This window comes from Terrapene carolina, unplaced genomic scaffold, assembly GCF_002925995.2.
Source record: "Terrapene carolina triunguis isolate 2854851 unplaced genomic scaffold, T_m_triunguis-2.0 Scaffold113, whole genome shotgun sequence".
NCBI lineage: Eukaryota > Metazoa > Chordata > Testudines > Emydidae > Terrapene > Terrapene triunguis.
The window spans coordinates 9,291,922-9,313,106 of record NW_020664464.1 but is presented as its reverse complement, the minus strand read 5'-3'; the positions used below and the strand labels follow the sequence as shown (position 1 = coordinate 9,313,106).

The 21,185-nt window shown below is 42.5% G+C and overlaps 1 protein-coding gene across 1 annotated transcript in view; it reads right to left on the bottom strand.

Annotated features, from left to right (window-relative positions):
* LOC115271144 (guanine nucleotide-binding protein G(q) subunit alpha-like) overlaps window positions 1-21,185 on the bottom strand; it is a 206,150-nt gene that overhangs the window by 44,031 nt on the left and 140,934 nt on the right. The window contains exon 4 of the mRNA XM_029911691.1: window positions 1,335-1,463. Within this exon, the coding sequence (XP_029767551.1) occupies window positions 1,335-1,463 (129 nt within the window). The remainder of the gene's footprint in view (window positions 1-1,334; window positions 1,464-21,185) is intronic.

Sequence of the window (21,185 nt, the reverse complement as noted above, 5' to 3'; positions counted from 1 at the left end):
GTGGCACCTTAGAGACTAACAAATTTGTTAGTCTCTAAGGTGCCACAAGTACTCCTGTTCTTTTTGAGGAAGTAGCAAATAATTTTCAAAAGATAACAAATCAATATATATGGGGGGACAGATGATCTAGTGAGAAATAAATTTGAAAACGAACATTAAACTGAAGTAATTTAATCTTTTGGATGGGATATGTGAGCATGTGACACATAAATAAACTTAGAATCAACATAAAATTTGAAAAACATGTTTTATTGAAAGTGCCTAAGATGTTTTTTCAATTTCTGCCAAGAACAGAAGTTAGTCCTTCATATGGATAGTGGTTCATCCATTCCTTCAGTATCAACTGCTTAAAAATGACACAGTGTTACAATTAAAAATAATTAAATACAATCAGAAAAAAATTATACTACTCCTATTACACTTTAGTCACTTGAAGAATATGATGGAATGAGCATATAACTGACTGAAATTCAGTATGATAGCATAAATGTCCTTTTTTGCATTTTGAATTTGTAATTGTAACACCCCATTATTCTGTATTCATTTAAAAACTTTAGCACTTGGTGACACAGATATGGAGGAGGAGTAGTGAAATGCATATAAGGTATTGAGTATTCCTACTGAAAACAATGAACATGAGCTAAAAAAATTTGGGCACATAACATAAAACAAGCATTTTCAGAGTTTAAAGTTGATTCTCATCCTGAACTCAAAAAGAGCCTCAACTCAATCTCTCTTTTGCAGGCAAAGTTTTGCACCCACAATTATCAGCCCAAAAGCTCTTACTTAGATGTTTAATTTGCAGGTGCAATCAAGTATTTATATTTTTCAGTGACAGCATTTGCACTTGAAATTAACTGTGTGTAAAATTATTTGTACAAGTAAAAGTAAGCTTGCAAATATGTGAACTACTCATTAAAAATCAAGCCCTCTAAGTTTATCTTTGCACTTCATCTAATAAATAGGAAACGAGGATGCACAATGGACTTTGGTTTATATATGTTAACATACATATAATTTGTAATTAAACATTGCTATAAATATTTTTTTAAAAACCAGTTCCAAATTATTCCACTATGACCATAAGAACTGAATTAAAACATACACAGGTTTATTTTCTCTCCCTCTCTTGATCTCTTTACTTATTCCTTATAGACAATTGGTAACAACTTGTGTACAATAACGAAGAAACAAAATGATCAAACAAATAACTAAAGTGCAGAATTATTTTATGTTTACACGCTTTTTTTTTTAACCAGTATGTGATATTTTATATAACTAACAAATGATAAAAACAAAAAGAAATGTATTAAGCATTTTTTCTTGTTTTCTACCTGAAAATGACGCTTTGTAAGTCGAATGGATATTCAATGATCCCTGTTGTTGGGACTCGAACTCTAAGCACATCTTGTTGGGTGGGCAGATAGGCAGGTTCTGCTATACGGTCCAGGTCGTTAAGATAGCTACAGACAGGGAGAAACAACAGGAACGCAAGACAGTGACACCATAATCCCACTGAGGGAAGGAGCAGGGCTAGGTGAGGAAGGGAAATGGGGGAGTGGGGTCGGAAGAAGTGTAACAGAAATAGAGTATAGGTAAAAAAAAAGGGGGGGGGAGGAGGAGGGTGCAAGGAAGTTCACCATTCTTCCCACCCTGCTCTTAACAAAATGCCATTACAGACTGGATGTTGGCAAAGAAATCCTACCACAAGTGTCTCTGTATTACTATTTTCCTTTTCAACAGATTATGCTTGGCTTTCTCCTAAGGAATTCCTAGATTCAACCCACATAAGTACTCAACACTTTTAAAAACAAGACCAAAAAAATCAGAAAGATAAAACTGTGTAATTCTATATACAAATGTAGATATTAATTACCTGATGTATAGAAAGAGGTGTTCAAATAGATTTGCACGTTTTTCTACTGTATCTATATATGGGAGCACACACAAAGACAGGCACAGCAGATAGCTAGATACACATACCCGAAAATCCTGAACTGCTCTAAAACAAAGGTGAATTGACTTAATGTAGATCAATGTCTGGTTAGGAAACTTTAGGAAGACAAATGGACTCCCTAGGAAACATACAACTGGCCAGAGCCAGAACAAAAAGATATACCCTCAAGATTGTGGACAATTCACAGATTTTAAGGCCAGAAGCAGGGTGGATAAAAATCAATGATTTAAAAAAAAAAAATTTAAAAAACTGATTTTTTTTAATTTAAATCGGATTTTTTTTTTTTGATAAAATGCTTTTTGAGGAAAAAACCTATCTAAAGATACCTTAAATAAAACTAAGGTATCTTTGAGCTATAATTTATCATGGAATAGGGATTATAAATTCTACAGTAACTCCCCACTTAATGTCCTCTCGCTTAACGTTTTTTCGCTGTTACGTCCCTGTTCCATTACAGAACATGCTTGTTTAAAGTTGTGCAATGCTCCCCTATAATGTCGTTTGGCCGCCTGCTTTGTCCACGGCTGGCAGTTTCCCCTATCAGCTACCCTAAGCCTCCCCCCCAGCGCCTCCTGCCCGCCGGTGGACCCCACGGATCAGCGCCTTCCCCCTGCTACCCCGCCTCCTGCCTGCGGCAATCAGCTGTCTTGTGGTGTTGAGGAGGCTGGGGGGAGGAGCGAGGATGCGGCACGCAGCCTCCCCCCTCCCTCCCTCCCCAGCCTCCTGAACGCGGCAAACCAGCTGATTGCCATGGGTAGGAGGAGCGAGGACACGGCGTGCGGAGTAAAGGGGGAGGAGGTGGAGCGGGGTGGGGGAGAAGAGGTGGGTTAAGGGTGAGGGCTTGTGGGAAGGGGTGGAGGTTAAGCGAGAGGACGTTAAGTGGGGAGTTACTGTATTCAATTGTTTCTTTAAAATTGGTTAAAATTTATATCTGTATTAAATTGCTTGTTTAAAATGTATATAATGCTTTTTGTCTGGAAAAAAAAGTTTCCTGGGAACCTAACCCCCCCTATTTACATTAATTCTTATGGGGGAAATTGGATTTGCTTAATATCGTTTAGCTTAAAATCGCATTTTTCAGGAACATAACTACAACATTAAGTGAGGAGTTACTGTAATTCTATAGTATGAGACAATATATTCATGTAATGTTTAAGAAAAGTTTTGTAAATGAGTTCCAATAGTTCATGGATTAGGAACCCAATTTTATGGGGTTCCAGGAGCTTCTGTATAGATTATTTAGGTTAATCTTTCTATCTACCCAATGGGACTCAGTGCTCAGTCTAGAACAGGGGTGGGCAAACTTTTTGGGCCGAGGGCCACATCTGGGTGGAGAAATTGTATGCAGGGCCGGGGCAGGGGGTTGGGGTGCGGGAGGGAATGTGGTGTGTGCAGGAAGGGGCTCAGGGCAAGGGATTGGGGCAGAGGAGGGGTGCGGGGTGTATGAGGGGGCTCAGGGAAGGGGGTTGGGGTGCAGGAGGAGTGCGGGGTGCAGCGGGGGCTCAGGGCAGGAGGTTGGGGTGCAGGAGGGGTGCGGGGTGCAGGCAGGGGGCTTAGGGCAGGGAGTTGGGGGGCGGGGTGCAGGAGGTGTTCGGGCTCTGGGGTGGCAGCGGCACGCACCGGGGCCAGGGCAGGCTCCCTGAATGCCTGCCCTGTCCCCAGCCCCGTGTTGCTCCAGGAAGCTCTACGGCCCCTGGGGGAGGGAGGACGGAGGGCTCCGTGTGCGCTGCCCTTGCCGCGCCTCCAGGTACCTCCCACAAAGCTCCCATTGGCTGCGGTTCCCCGTTCGTAGCCAATGGGAGCTGCGGGGGGCAGTGCCTGGAGGCAAGGGCCAGAGGGACATTGGGCCGGCTGCTGCTGAAAGTGGCACGGGGCCTGCGGCACCATGGGGGGCAATCCCGCGGGCCAGATCCAAAGCCCCAGGGGCCGGATCCAGCCCGCAGGCCGTAGTTTGCCCACCCCTGGTCTAGAAGATACCATCAGAGATGCTTAGTTTTGCAGTTCTCAAACTATGGATTTGTGTCTCCAGAGGTAACATGCTTGTTAACAGTAGGGCTACCATACGTCCGGATTTCCCCGGACATGTCCGGCTTTCCCCGGACACGTCCAGCTTTTCGATCTATAAATAGCCGTCCGGGGAGGGGATTTTTAAAAATCTAAAAATGTCCGGGATTTCCCCCCGGTCGGCTATTTATAGACAGAAAACCGGCGGCCAAGCGCCGCTGGGCACCCAAAGCCCCTTCCCGGCTCCCCCCATCCCCTGCAGCCTTACCACGCTGTCCGGCCCCGCAGCTGTCTTCCTCCTCCTCCCCTGCCCTGAACGCTCCGCCCACCTGCTCCTCCCCCTCCCCTGCTTCCGCGAATCAGATCTTCGCGGGAAGTCTGAAAAGAAGCAGGGGCAAGCGGGAGGCAGCAGCAGGTAAGCTGGGGCAGGGGGCGCGAGGAGCAGAGCTCTGGGGAGGTGCGGCCCGGGCCGAGCGGCGCCCGGCGGCCCCAGCGGCTCCAGCCCAGCTCGGGCCCCAACGGCTCTGGCCCCGGTTCCGGCCCCAGGGCGGCGACCCCGGTTCCGGCCGAGCGCGCCAGCCCAGCCCCAGCTGAGCACCTCCGGCCCGGCCCCAAGCCGCGCAGCCCTGGTCAGAGCTCCGGCCGGAGTGCAGTCCGATTCCTGGGCTCTTTAAAGCCGGCCCTGATCAGGGGACAGGGAAGGGGGGTTGGATGGGTCGGGAGTTTGGGGGGGCTGTCAGGGGGGCAGGGGTGTGGAGAGGGGTTGGGACAGTCAGGGACAGGGAGCGGGGGGGTTAGATAGGTCGGGGGTTCTGGGGGGGCTGTCGGGGGGCAGAGGTGTGGAGAGGGGTTGGGACAGTCAGGGACAGGGAGCAGGGGGGGTTAGATGGGTCTGGGGTTCTGGGGGGGCTGTCAGGGGGGCAGGGGTGTGGAGGGGGTCGAGGCAGGCAGGTAGCAGAGGGGGTTGGAGTTCTGGGGGTCCTGTCAGGGGCCGTGGAGCAGTTGGATAGGGCATGGGAGTCCCTGGGGGTCTGTCTGGAGGCGGGGGTGTGAATATGGGGTGGGGGTGTGGATAAGGGTCGGGGCAGTCAGGACAGGTAGGGTCGTAGGGGGTTCTCAGGAGGGGGCAGTCAGGGGACAAGAAGCAGGGCGGCTTAGATAGGGGGTGGGGTCCTAGGGGGCAGTTAGTGGCAGGGGTCCCAGGAGGGGGCAGTCAGGGGACAAGGAGCGGGGGGGGGTTGGGGGTTCTGAGGGGGGCAATCAGGGGGTGGGAAGTGGGAGGGAATGGATGGGGGCGGGGCGGGGGCGGGGCTAGAGCGGGGCTCCTCCCCCCCCCCCCGTGTCCTCTTTTTTGCTTGTGGAAATATGGTAACCCTAGTTAACAGCAAAAATGTTTTAAAATAAATAAAAAAATATAGAGAGGTGAGAAATAACAGACCTCAACCCTATTGTCCCTCTGCAAATTTGTGTACACAGAGTCAATCCCTTACCTCTCTCTAAAAGTGCAAAGTTTCAAAAAGTTCAGTAAATAGAAGATTGTTGGGGGCGGAATAGATCTGGACAAGGAGAAGAAGTCTGGAGATAAATGTGAGAAGGGAGGGACAGGCAATATAAACAAAAGTGAAACTGTTTGAGCAGCATATTCCAGAAGTCTTGAGGTCTTTCTGAGTGTAGCCTTCATTGATTTGAGATCTACCATACCATTCTCTCACTAGAAGGGAAAACCTATAATGGCAGCAGGCCGTAAAAGAGACCCAGTTTGGGAATAAGAACCATTCAAGAAATATATGTTTGCTGATGATGTTTTAAAGAAAGTCACACCAGTGAACTGGTGGGAAGTCACTTAAGCACTTGGATTCAGAGACCGTTGAAGTGATAGTCTCACTTTTAACAGCAGTAGCTTCTTCTGCCGGTGTAGAAAGAATATTTTCTTCCTTTGGACTAATTCATTCCAAATTGAGAAATCGTTTGGGACCTGAAAAAGCAGGAAAGCTTGTTTTTCTTTTCCAGATTACGAACAAAACACGAAAATGAAGGTGAAGATGACTGAGTTAGCTGCAGAAGCCAATATTTTAAGTTTCTCATGTTGACCTGGCTGACATAGTTGATTTAATTTTTTATTTTGTTTTCTAAAAAAATTCATTACACTATTTTAGTTAAAAACAATTTGACAAAAACAAACCTGATTTTAAAAAACTTTAATGTTTAACTAAATTCAAAAATTCATATGCTTGTTTTGTTAAAATATTATATGTTTGCTGTTGAAGAAAAAAATCCAGAATACATAACGTTGTTGTTTTAGTTAAATAAAACAATTTAAAATGTCTGTCTGGTGATGTTCTCCTCCTTTTACAGCATAGCAAGAAAATCCTCCAAATATTAATTGCCTGTTGAACTGGAGCTAGTTCACCTTCCAATGATTTCATAAATATCTGCTTCAATTACCTTTGGTAAATGAAATAACCAATCAATCATTCATTTTCTGATATAGCTGTAAAACTAATCTGAAAAGTTTTCAAAATAAATCACTTAAAAAAGTATAGTGTGTACCTTCTAAAAATGAAACCTACATCTATCTCTGAGTTGTGAAGAATATGTATTAAGGTTATAACAACCAACAAGAATGCACTTTTATGTAGAAAACCATGATTAAATCGAATCTTCCTGAGTGATTTAAATCATGATTTAAATCAAATCCACCCTGGCCAGAAGGGACCATTATGATTAAGGCTGCAAGTCTGTCACGGAAGTCATGAATTCCGTGACTTTCTGGGACCTCCATGACTTCTGCAGCAGCCAATGCGACTGACCCCAGGGCTGCCCTGAGCAGCTTGTGTGATCCCCAAGCCAGCCGCACCTGCTGCTGCAGCTGGGGCAGTCTCGGGCCACTGCCCCCTCTCCCCCAGCAGTAGCAGTGCTCTCAGCCCCCCCACCTCTCTGGGCCACATGCCACTGCCCCTCCCCTGTGAGCACCAGCAGCAGTCCTGGGCCGCGCGCCGCCATCCCCTGCCCCAGAGCACCCGTAGCACCCCTGGAGCGCCTCCACCCCAAGAGCACCCAAGATTCAATCACGGTTTTAATCGCACTGTTAAACACTGGAATACCAATTGAAATGTATTAAATATTTTGGATGTTTTTCTCCACTTTCATATATATTGTATTTTGTGTTGTAACTAAAATCAAAGCGTATATTGTTTTTGATTACAAATATTTGCATTGTAAAAATGATAAAAGAAATAGTATTTTTCAATTCGTCTCATACAAGTACTGTAGTGCAATCTCTTTGTTGTGAAAGTGCAACTTACAAATGTAGATTTCTTTTGTTACATAACTGCACTCAAAAACAAAACAATGTAAAACTTTAGAACCTACAAGTCCATTCAGTCCTAGTTCTTGTTCAGCCAATGGCTAAGACAACCAAGTTTGTTTACATTTACAGGAGATAATGCTGCCCTCTTATTTGCAATGTCACCAGAAAGTGAGAACAGGCATTTGCATGGCACTTTTGTAGCCAGCATTGCAAGGTATTTATGTGCTAGATATGCTAAATATTCGTATGCAGCTTCATGCTTCGGCCACCATTCCAGAGGACATATTTCCATGCTGATGACCCTCATTAAAAAAAAGAACATGTTAATTAAATTTGTGACTGAACTCCTTGGGGGAGACTTGTATGTCCCTTGCTCTGTTTTACCCGTATTCTGCCATATATTTCATGTTATAGAAGTCTCGGATGAGGACCCAGCACATGTTGAAGAAGGTACCGATGTGAGATTTCTAAAGATAGCTACAGCATTCGAGCCAAGGTTTAAGAATCTGAAGTGCCTTCCAAAATCTGAGAGGGACGAGGTGTGGAGCATGCTTTCAGAAGTCTTAAACGAACAACACTTCGATGCGGAAACTACAGAACCCGAATCAACAAAAAGAAATTCAACCTTCTGCTGGTGGCATCTGACTCAGATAATGAAACTGAACATATGTCGGTCCACACTGCTTTGGATTGCTATCGAGCAGAACCCATCATCAGCATGGATGCATGTCCCCTGGAATGGTGGTTGAAGCATGAAGGGACATAGGAATGTGGCACATAAATATCTTGCGATGCCGGCTACAACCGTGCCATGAGAGCGCCTGTTCTCACTTTCAGGTGATGTTGTAAACAGAAGTGGGCAGCATTATCTCCTGCAAATGTAAACAAACTTGTTTGTCTGAGTGATTGGATGAACAAGAAGTAGGACTGAGTGAACATGCAGGCTCAAAATTTTTACATGATTTTATTTTTGACTGCAGTTTTTATTGTACATAATTCTAGATTTGTAAATTCAACGTTCACGATAAAGAGATTACACTATAGTACTTGTATTAGGTGAATTGAAAAATACTATTTCTCTTGTTTTTTTACAGTGCAAATACTTGCAATCAAAAATACATATAAAGTGAGCACTGTACACTTTGTATTTTGTGTTGTAACTGAATCAATATATTTGAAAATGTAGAAAACATCCAAAAATATTTTAAAAAATTGTATTCTATTATTGTTTAACAGTGCAATTAATCACGTGATAAATTTGATTAATCACGTGATTAATCATGATTAATTTTTTTAATCAAGATTAATTTTTTTAATCGCTTGACAGCCCTACTTTGAATCACTTGTTAAAAAATAATGGAAGTAAATGGTTATGAACAATGATGGAAACAAAAAATACATTTGCTTTAAAGTAGAACACAAGAATAAAAACAAACAAGAATTAATCTGTTAGGCCTGGGAGGCAGCTAGAGGAATTATCAGACTGTCCTCTTTGTGTTTTCAGTCATAAGAGCTTAAAGTGAAAATAAATTTGCAATGTAAGAAAACACTACAAATCCAGAAAGATATTTTTAACAGTGAATCTAAGACAAATTTAACATATAGCTCCAGAGCTATCCTGAAAACACTGAAAAAAATCACTAATTTCAGTTGATAAGCCAAAGGGTTTGATGAGAGTTGGATCAGGCCCTTGGGTTTTTATGCTGAGAACAGAGTGAACAAACTGGAACTCCTGAAATACCAATTTTTTAAAAACAAAACAAAAACCAAAAACACCCCAAAAAAGCTTGAAACACTAAAAACCAACCAACAAACCAGTAGTCCAAAACACAAGTAGCTTTGTGGTTTTTTTGTTAGGCCTCAGGAAAGGAAATCTTCATTCATAGGACTGAATGAGCTGTAAATAGTCTACAAAGAGAGCATTATATTCACTACATTCCCAAATACAGAAGCAGCTCATGAGGAGGAGGAATTTTTGGAGAACCAAACTCTAAGTAGCATAATCAATTTGCTGTGGCCCACTTTAAAAACCTCAGTTGTGGTATGCGATTGGCATAGTGGGAGTTTAAATAAGTTATGTAATAGTGTGCACCTGCATGGGTTTTAAAGGGACAATGATTTAAAGGCACTTTGTTATATGGTCCAGATCCTTGGCCCAGGAAAAGTCCCTTTTGTGTCTCTGGAAACTATCTTAAAAGGACAGTGGGGGATTTTCGTTGTCATGTCTTCTAAGTGCTATGGTAATACAAACAAATAAATAAATAATAATAAATAATGGAAATTCCCTGGTTGGCATAAAGATTTTGAAGCAGTCATGTTGAAGGGGTCAGAGGACAGACTGGGAGGCTCCATGTGGCTGGAGTATTAGACTGCAAGGGTACCACTGGTGGCAGAAGCTGATTGTGTCAGAACTGACAGATACTGTTTTTTTGACTTGGAGGGTACCAGTGGAGAAGATGTCGCTGGCAGGGGGTCTGGTACCAGTAGACCCCTGGGCTTTACGGGATTTAGAGTTGTGGCCTTCAGACTTAGGAAGTACTAAATCCTTAGGGGTTGAACGAGCAGAGCTGTGCTGGATGTCTTTGAAGCAGACTTAGGAGGAGACATGCTCTTATGCTTGTACAAGCATTCTCTGCCTCCCCAATGAGACCCCAACTGGGGGAGGAGGGAGCTGTGGGTATGGATTCCCCTGCAACAGAGTCGGACCTCGTGGTGGAAGGCATGCTCCATGTCGATTCAGGCAGGTGTACGGGGGGGTTCCTCGGCCTGGGTCAGACATGGCCTTCTCCCAGGAGGTGTTTTCTAAGCCAGAGTTCCTTTCTCCTTACAGGTAGGGTGAGGGAAAGAGTGGCAGATGTTACACCTAGCTGTGACGTTTGCCTCCCTATGACAGTACAAACAGCACCAGTGGTGGTCGCTGACTGAAAAGGAATGGGGTCAGGACACAGCTTTTGAAGCCCAGAGTTCTGGGCATAGTCCAATACCCATAATGGGGTACAGGGGAAGGGGAGTTCCCCAAAGCAAGGAATCTATCTAACTAAAAATAAATTCTGCTAAAAGCTATAAAAACTAATAAACCCTTACTATCTATAGAGAACTATATCCAAAAAGGCACTAAGACAATTTCTGTAGTATTTTACAGATTAAAGAAATTGAAGGAAAGTTCTGGACACTGGAGGTTCCAACCCAGACCATGTGGTAAGAACTGGAGAGGCAGTTGGGGTCCAGTTCACCCTTTGTACCTTTGGTTGGAAATATGAGGAAGGCAGGGGCACATGCTTGGACCAACAGACACTGCTTTCAAGAATTCTCCAATGCTGGGTGCATGGAGCACATGTGCGCATCTATAGTGGAATACACACAGGGACCAGCATTCGAAGAAGAAAAATATTTTTGTTTATTTTCTGCACTTGACCACAGGTTGGATACAATCACTTTCACTCTTTTGTTAATGATCAGCTGCCCTTCCTGTTTCATGCAATATTATGACAACATCCTCTTCTGCATTACTTTGAGGAAGCTTACATGTATCTTTCCCCAGATCCTGCAACAGGAGGTCTGCCTCCAGCAGTAAAACATAGAATTTCCTTCCTGTGCTGTTCTGTACAGTGAGTGCCATTTCCTTATTAAATCCCTCCCGAAGACCCATGTCTTCTCCAATGCAATGAACCAGCGGTTCTCAATCTTCTTGAGTGGAGACCTCCCCTCTGAATTGCAATTTTTGGTTTTGCCCCCCCCCAACTCAGACAAAAATAGAAATTATATTTGCCCCTCCCCCTCTTGGGTTTTCAGGGTGAGGGAAAGCGCATGTGACAGTCTCTAGGGGAGGAGCCAGCACTGGGTGTGGAGGTTGCCAGGAGCAGAAATTGGCATGGCTGCGGCAGATATTGACACTGGGTGGGTGGGTGGGCCGCTGAGGTGAGTCAGTGGGTGAGGTGGTGCTCCCTCCCCGAGCCCTACCACACGGGGCTGGCCCAAGCCACCTAGCGTTGCCACCCGCCTGGCCCCCCCCCCCCCCCCCGGAACGTTCCTTCACATCCCCCTAGTGGGGCATGGCCCACAGTTTGAAAACCTCTGTAATAAACTAAGTCATCTACTTATTTTGTTTATTAATTAACCTTATTTAAAACACAGTGAAAATGTATTCCATCAATCTGTGCACCACCTTTGTTGAGTAGGCACATGGCATTATTGAAGTTGACATGATCCTTTTTTCCCTGCCTGTCCCTATTGTTTTGTTAACCCCTCTCTGCATCATGTCTGAAATGTCTGTAAGCTCTGAGGAGGAATCATGTCTTTTTATTTGTATTAGGAAGTGCCTAGAACACTACTGAGTGTCATTACAATAAATAATCATTATCAATATAACTATAATTTTAATTAATTGTATAACAACAGTATAGTTTTATATTATTTTAACATTACATAACTGCCTCTCCCTTTCTTTCCTTATTCCCAAGAATAAGGATTGTTTAAATTAAGGATGGTCTGATTCTCTTAACTCAGAATTGTTTAGTACTTTGTCATTGGACTGAGTATTTTTAAATGTTGAGGGGGGCTGTATAAGTGAAATATGAGATTATGAAAAGTAACATTAAAAAAAAAGAGATGATCGCACAATGTTAAAAAATAAATCCCAACGTGTACAGTTTTCAAATCTGACTGTTGTAAACCTATAGAACATTCCAAATTTATTTTATCTTTGATTTAGAATAACAAAAAAACATCCGTAACAGTACTGCCAATCTCAAACATTCAAAAATCACAAGACAGGCCCCAAATCATCATGAAATTTTCTTTAAAATCATGACATTTGCAAAAAAATTAATATTTTTGGTTTGTTTGTTTTTTCTATTTGCTCTCTGCTTTTTGAAACTTCAGGGTGTGCTTGAATCATATCTTTAAACCAGTGGTTCTCAAACTTTTGTACTGGTGACCCCTTTCAAATAGCAAGCCTCTGAGTGCGACCCTCCCCTTATAAATTAAAAACACTTTTTTATATATTTAACGCCATTATAAATGCTGGATGCAGAGTGGGGTTTGGGGTGGAGTCTGACAGCTCGCGACCCCCCCATGTAATAACCTCACGACCCCCTGAGAGATCCCGACCCCCAGTTTGAGAACCCCTGCTTTAAACTTTCCTCAATAGCTATGAAGGTTGTAAGCTTACTGTATTTTTTAAATGAAAGCTGAGATTTCTCATGTAGTCATCTGCCTCCAGGAGCTGGGATGTTAAAAATACATGAAATAGCATGAGGCTCAAAATAAAATTTTAGGTTGGCAACCCTGCATACACAGGTTGGGGGCAACCTGACCATTATTTAAAATTACAAAACTAAATACAAATTTCAGTCATCTTCCCTCTTCTATTAAGCAACAATTCTAAATACAAATAGCCCATTCCAATACATTAGCCAGTACTTCAGACACCCTAACTCTGCTCAGAGGCCGAGTAAAACAAATGGGCCACACTGAATGCTCTGAAAGTCAGCAAATCCAGGCTATTTTAAATAAGCAGTTTCCAGGGTCCCAAATAGCATGGGATAATTCAGTTCTTCATTCCTTTTTGTTATTGCACTGGTCATTAAGGACCTGATTCTGCAAGGCACTTAAGCACATGTCTGATCTAGTCCTAACGGGAATACTGATGTGCTCAAATACCTTGCTGAATTAGGGCCTTAAACCCCAATCCAGCAGGAACTCAATGTAAAGCATATAAAAATATGAGCAAGGTGCTAAAAATAAGGGCCTAAATGCTAGGAAAAGACAATTACTGTAAGCAAATTGTACATGCCTGGATACTTGTTTCACCTCTTGGCTCTCTGTGCTAAATTTTCAAAGAAGCCTCCTAAATGGCATTGCAAAATTTGCAAGTCCATCCAAAGGCATGTGTGCACAAAACTCTGGAATGAGCTTCTGCAATGCAATTACCTGTTTTCTGTGCACTACAAACTGCTGCACACACACATTTTGCGGATGTATTGTAGGAAGTTGTTTTCAAATACTGGACCTTTCCCTTAAAAAAAAAAAAAAAAAAAAATCTTGATGACAGCTGTGCTTCTAAAACAGATATTTTCTTCGTTTATTAATTTCTCAATTTGCAACAGTAATAATGATCTTTATATTTGGAATTTCCTGGCAATTGGCATTAGGCCCAGTGCAAAGCCAGAAAAACCATAGCTACCTCTGAGAAGTAGCATAGGCGCACAGCTAGCAGTAGCTGCAACTGTCTACACAATTTAGGTCAAAACTACATGGCACTGTGAGTGTATTTTTATCATTTCTTGAGACTTGTTTTGTTTGGATTAAATGTATTGTAGCTAAGGCCTCTCCCCATATTGCACTTATTCAGCTAAGCATGTAACAAAAGAGACAAAATGGCAAATTGCATACCGTTACTTTAAAATACGATCACATAGGTCTGAGTACATTTATCTTACAGACCAAGTTTAAAAAGTTAATTATAGCAGCAATTTGTTTTTAGAAATGAATTTGAGGTAATTTTCAGTGGAGTTGCTAGAGTGATAGGCACAAGGTGCATTAGCAAGGTAACGTGTGTAACAAGCTCCTGGCAATACCTCTCTGCTGACGTCAGGAAAAAATAGCTACAGTATCATAGCATATTTGGGATCTGCACGCTGACAAGGAACAGAGAGGCACCTGCTGTTTTCTGGTCAGTGTTAAAAAGGGGTGGCTTTTTTAAGTAAAAGCCAGCACTTAAGTCCCAATCCTGAAATGACTTACACTGAAAGGCTACAGAGCCATAATGCTGTTAGTGATACCATTGAAATACACAGTACTCCAAAAGTACTACTGTACTTGCCTAGTGTTACAACGTAAGTGGAGTAATGCCAACCTAACTGTTTTTATATTTTCTGACATGGTTTTCTGTAGAGATGGCATGGTTGAACGTGACACCAACATTCTTAACTTTGGAATAAAACCACAGTGGTTTTGATGAGGGTTGCCAACCCTCCTGGTTTGGCCGGGAGTCTCCCGTTATCGGGCTCTACCTCCTGGAGGCCAATCCGGGAGATTTTAGGCCGCTAAAAGTACGGTGGTGCAGCGGGGCTAAGGCAAGCTCCCAACCTGTCCTGGCTCCGTGCCGCTCCCAGAAGTGGCTGGCAAGTCTGGTAGCGGCTCCTAGGAGGAGGCGCAGCCAGGGACTGTCTATGCGCTGCCCCCACCCTGAGCGCGGACTTCGCAGCTTCCATTGGCCGGGAACGGGGAACCGCGGCCAATGGGAGCTGCGGGGGCAGTGCTTGTAGGCAGGTGCAGCCTGCAGAGCCACCTGTGAGCCTACGAGCTGCTGCTAGACATGCAGCCACTTCTGGGAACCGTCTGAGGTAAGCGCTGCCCATCCAGAGCCTGCACCCCAAACCCCTTCCTGCACCAGCTCCCTCCCGCAACCAAACTCCCTCCTGGAGCCAGCCTAGCTGCCTGTACTACTGACTGCTGCGGTGAAGGAAGAAGTCAGGAAACAAGACCTATCCTCTGAGTTAGCAGCTTTTAATGAAACTGCAGTTGGTGGAAGATTGTTTACAACTGAAGGCTAACAGGGGACAAGACAGGTGGGCAACATGTCCAAGAACAACAGAGAAAGGGGGTTAGGTGACTGGGCAACAAGATCATATGTCCAAGGGAATGTGGGAGAAAGGAGGCAAGTGTCAGGGCAGCTTTTTGAGGGGAGAGGAGTACCAGGACACAGAGAAGCATGGACAGGAGAAGAAAGGGACCAGGTGGGAAGGAAGCATGTGCAAGGATGGGGATGGGGGCGATGGTGTAGGGAAAGAGAGGAACAGAACAGATGGGAAGGAAAATGAAATGAACAAAACTGGGCAAAATTATTAAGTCGTTTCCAAAAAGGACAAACATCATCATTAAAAATGGCTAAAATGCAAACGAACTTTACTCCTATTACTTTACCATGTAAGCAAGTGCCACTAGAATGTGGTATAATCACAAATGTGAGGGAAGGTGACCCCATGTGTTCATGACTGAGAGGGGAAGTGTGTATTAGAATTGATATTTATTGTTCGTATTTGGGTAGCACTCAGAAGCCAGGGTCCTATTGTGCAGGGTGCTCTATGAAGATGTGGTCCACACAAAGAACACATTTGAGAAACTATGTCATATACAAAAACACCTGTTTTTTGGTCTCATAGTTTGAGCTGCATGCCTCACTCTGTCCCAGAAACATGTCACATGTTTGTCCTTGCCAGCTAAAATCCCTCCTCATTTACATGAATACTCTCTTTGTTGTCCCAAAGTCTATAACCTTCATAACCAAAGTTGAAAGCTATGTGCGTTAGATCACCTTCCGAAAACAGAGCAAACCAAAACTAATTTGAGTCTAGTTTGGATGTCAAGTGTCTTGAATGATTTCAAGGGTTATTGCTAAGGCTGCGAGTCTGTCATGGAGGTCACGGAAGTCATGGATTCCGTGACTTTCCATGACCTCCGTGACTTCTGCAGCAGCCAGCAGCAGCCGTTTGGATGTGTGAGAGGGGGCTCAGGGTTAGGGTTTGGTGGGGCGCTTACCTGGAGTGTGTGTGTGTGTGTGTCTCCACACTGCGCGCTACTGGCGCCTGCAGGCCCTGCCCCTGCAGCTCCCATTGGCTGAGGTTCCCAGCCAACGGGAGCTGCGGCAGCCGGTGCTTGTGGTGGGAGCAGCGGAGGAGCCCCTGCCCTGGCTCCTGCCTCCGCTGCTTAGGAGTTGCAGGGACGGGGAGCCGGGTAGGGAACCCCGTCAATCCTCCCTCCCCCAGCACCAGCAGGGGTCCCAGGTTGTGCACTGTGGCCCCCCCCTCAAGTAATAGGGGGGTTCCTGCCACGCACTGTGGCCCGGCTCCCTCTCCCCCAGCACCAGAGGGGGTCCCGGGTCACCTCGACCCACTCCCCTAGCACCCGCGGACCTCCCCCCAGAGCACCTCCCGCCACCCAAATTTTAGTCATGGTAGGTATTTTTAGTAAAAGTCATGGACAGGTCACAGGCCTGTGAATTTTTGTTTATGGCCCGTGAGCTGTCCATGACTTTTACTAAAAATACCCGTGACTAAAACATAGCCTTAGTCATTGCTACTTAAAAAAAATAAGAACCCATTAATATATTTCCACATCTTTGGGATGGGCTGATTTTTTCCCCAAGTAATCAAACAGTCCAGTAGGATAAGAAAAAAAATACTGCCACCTTCACCAGGGAACAATTCTGCAAGTTGAATTTCTATAATTTCAAACCAAAATTGGTAGATAGATTTTGTATAACGCTATGCCAAGAAAATGCACTAAGAGGTGGGGGGACAAGAACAAAGAAAGAACATTCTTATAGCCATGATTTCTATTGAACTGCAACACTTCTTATTGTCTCCAAAGTAGTGGATGAGACAGGGTGGATTTGATTTAAATCACTAGTCAGGAAGACTCGATTTAATCATGGTTTTCTACATAAAAGTGCATTCTTGTTGGTTGTTATAACCTTAATACATATTCTTCACAACTCAGAGATAGATGTAGGTTTCACTTTTAGAAGGTACACACTATACATTTTGAAACAGTGATTTATTTTGAAAACTTTTCAGATTAGTTTTACAGCTATATCAGAAAATGAATGATTGTTTGGTTATTTCATTTACCAAAGATAACTGAAGCAGATATTTATGAAGTCATTGGGAGGTGAACTATTGGGAGGATTTTCTTGCCATGCTGTATTAGGAGGAGAACATCACCAGACAGACATTTCAATTATTTTATTTAACTAAAACAACAACAACGTTAAGTATTCTGGATTTTTTTCTTCAACAGCAAACATATAATATTTTAACAAAACAAACATATGTCCCTCGCTTCTCACATTTATCTCCAGACTTCTTCTCCTTGTCCAGATCTATTCCGCCCCCAACAACCTTCTATTCATTTAACTTTTTGAAACTTTGCACTTTTAGAGAGAGGTAAGGGATTGACTCTGTGTACACAAATTTGCAGAGGGACAATAGAGTTGAGGTCTGTTATTTCTCACCTCTATATATTATTTATTTAAACACATTTTTGCTGTTAACAGGCATGTTACCTCTGGAAACACAAATCCACAGTTTGAGAACTGCAAAACTAAGCATCTCTGATGGATCTTCTAAATCTAGACTGACCACTGAGTCCCACTGGGTAGATGGAAAGATTAACCTAAATAATCTATACAAAGCCTGTGGAACCCCATAAGATTGGGTCCCTAATCCATGAACTATTGGAACTCATTAACAAAACTTTTCTGAAACATTACATGAATATATTGTCTCATACTATATAATTAGAATTTATAATCCCTATTCCATGATGAGATATCTTTGAGCTATAATGTATCTTAATTAAAACTATCTTTAGATAAGTTTTTTCCTCAAAAAGCATTTTATCAAAAAAATCTGATTTAAATAAAAAAAATCATTTTTTTTTTAAAAAAATCATTGATTTTTATCCATCCTGGGATGAGATAGCTGTGATGAATCCAGTTGGCAATAAGAACCCAATAAGTCTTCCAAAGCACAGACCTGCAAGGCTAATGGAACAAGAAGTACCTAGCTGAATTTCATCAGCATAATGATAAGTCTTAAGAACATGTGATAAATTCTTGAGGGAGGCTGCATATGAAACTTGTTGCCGATGAGACAGAATTGTATACTACCACTTTCTGAGTAACTTCTAAGTATGAAGGAGGACAGTTCAAGACACAACATCAAAAATTAATCTCCAAAGCAACAAAACAAACCTGCTGAGATATCCACTGTCAGAAAAAGGGTCAATCTAAAGCTAACAGGATTTTGTTCCTTTAAGTCTGCCAGGTCTCCGCCATGACTTGCTATGACGTAGTCAGGATATCAGGTGACCTTTTTTGTCCAATGGAAAAGAGAAAGCTTGCCCAGGAGACCTCAGAATAACTATTCTCCACATACTGTGTGACAGGTTAGGTTTACCAATAACATTCTACATGTAAGCACGTTCATATATGTCCAAAGGTAAAGCCAGGAGGCTGAATTTTTCCAAATACAATGGTTGGAGCTACACTGGAGTAGTAATAGTGGACATTTTCATCTTATTCCCAGCCTAATGTTCTGTGGACGAAATGCAAATACAAATTTCCAAATATTGTGCACAAATCTCCACATTAACTCCCAGAACAAAGTCTTCATAAATAATATCTCTCATACACACAGCAGACACAGACACACTAAAAGACAATAAAACCCTTTGTTTACCCAGAGCTTATGAATAAGGCTGCCTGAAAAATAGAGAGCAAACAATTTAATTGACCTCCTCATGCTCCTGTCTTTTGGGGATCTGGCTGCAATAGAACTGAGACTGGAGCCACCCTGGTTTTGTTTTTGCAAAATCAAACTCTGGCAGATGAGGCTGTACAAACCAGCACTGTCCTGCCATCTACTGCAAAACAATAAGCTGTGATTTTTTTATTGTTATTCTAATAGTTTTTATACTAATTGATGCATGATTTCAAGGAAAACTCTTTGTAAAGAATTGTGAATGTATGTACATTTTACATGCCTCAAAGCACACACAAGCAAAGTATTTCTTGGAGAAATGTCACATTTTAAAAGCTGATGTAGTGGGGCTTTTCTAACCTCCAGGACTGATGCCAACAAAACTGAGATAAGTATCCTCTGGGTAATGTCACAGTAACGCTGTTTTATGTATGCAGTGAAGTAAATGGAATTGATTTTCAGTGTATTAAAACAAGCTGTGAACAAAGCTATAATGTAAACAAGTACTGTCTGCCTCATTACAGCTTTTATCAACTTGGGAAGGTTCATATTCCTGGGGCTTCATGCCATTATTGAAAAGTTAACAGGCAAGTTTGAGAAAGCTGTTTGAGTTTCCAGAGTATATCTAACATAAACCTAAAGAGAATGCAATAAACCTCTTGGTTGTATGTGTAGAGTGGAAGGTGAAGGAGGAGGACAAGGGTGTTTGTTTTAGTCTTATCCCATCCAAGCCTTGCCCAACTTGGACTTTTCTACACAAGTACTTCCAGACAGTCACTACCAGCAACAAGTCTGAAAAAGCAAATCATCAGAACCAAAGAAGTTTCAACAAAATTTCAAAACTCTGGTATTTGGGATGGGAAATGAGGCTGAGTCAGGTAGCAAAGTAAATTCAGAAGTATAAATACATATATATGAGTACACACTGCATAATTATTGTTTTACTCCCTTCCCTTCAGAAGTTTTTGAATGTCTATCTTAGGGTTTTCTATAGCACCCTATTTTCTAAGCACATTCAATTTTCCATGTTTATGTAAACAAAGAATGTTTAAAGAAAGAAGCTTATTAAATGGAGAATCAGTTACAAGTATTATTATTAAAAGTAGGAGAGAGAGAGAGAGAGAGAGAGAGAGATCACACACAGACACACACACATATATATGTGAGAGAGAGCACAAGTGTGTGCAAGCTATTTTCCTCTGACTATCCTATCTCAATGGAAGGCTATAAACTGTATGTTACTTGGGGTAAGGGCCTGTCATTTTTATTTGCCTGCAAAGCTATATGCATACCTATCTTGTTGTATAAATATTATATAAATAACAGCATTTTCTACAACATTGCAGCATGAGAGAATACCTGACAATATGCTGGAACAAATTATGAAACAATCAATTTGTAAGCACCTGGAGGATAACAGGGTGTCAAGAGCAATTTGTCAAGAGCAAATCATGCCAAACCAACCTAATTTCTTTCTACGACATGGCCTAGTGGACGGGGGGAAGCAGTAGACATGACATATCTTCATTTTAGTAAGGCTTTAGTCCCACCTGACAGTCTCATAAGCAAACTAAGGAAATATGGTCTAGATAAAATTAGTATAAGGTGGGTGCACAATTGGTTGAAAGACCATGCTCAAAGAGTAATTATCGATAGCTTGCTGTCAAACTGGGAAGGCATAACTAGTGGGGTCCTGCGGGGGTCAATACTGGGTCTGGTATTATTCAATATTTTAACTGGATAATGGAGTGGAGATTATAAAATCTGCAGATGACACCAAGATGGGAAGGGTTGCAAGCCCTTTGGCGCATAGGATTAGAATTCAAAATGACCGTGACAAATTGAAGAAACGGTCTGAAATCAACAAGATGAAATTCAATAAAGACAAGTGCAAAGTACTTCACTTAGGAAGGAAAAATTTAAATGCACTAAGTGGAGAATAACTAAGTACCATGGGAAAGGATCTGGTGGTTACAGTGGATCACAAGTTTAATGAGTCAACAATGTGGTATAGTTGTGAAAAAGAGAGTGGCTAATATCACTCTGGAGTGTATTTACAGGAGTGTCGTATGTAAGACACAGGAGGTAACTGTCCCACACTACTCAGCCCTAGTGAGACCTCAGCTGGAGTATTGTGTCCGATTCTGGGTGCCACACTTTAGGAATGATGTGGACAAAGGGGAGAGAGTCCAGAGGAGAGCAACAACAATGATAAAAAGTTTAGAAAACCTGACCTATGAGGAAAGGTTAAAAAAACTGGGCATGTTTAGTCTTAAGAAAAGAAGACTGAGGGGGGAACCTGATAACAGTCTTCCAATATGTTAAGGGCTGTTATAAAGAGGGCAGTGATCAATTGTTCTCCATGTTCACTGAAGGTAGGACAAGAAGCAATGGGCTTAATCTGCATCAAGGGAAATTTAGGTTAGATATTAGAAAAACTTTCTCACCTTCACCACTATTGAAGAAGAGGTCCACTTTTTAATATTACCATATGAATAACAGTCCCTAAGCGTTGTAGTTAAGAGACTGTCTTTAATTTTATTGAGAGACAAAGTAGGGTAATATCTGCTACTAGACCAACTTCTGTTGGTGAAAGAGACAAGCGTTTGAGCTTACACAAAACTTGTTTCTTTCACCAACAGAAGTTAGT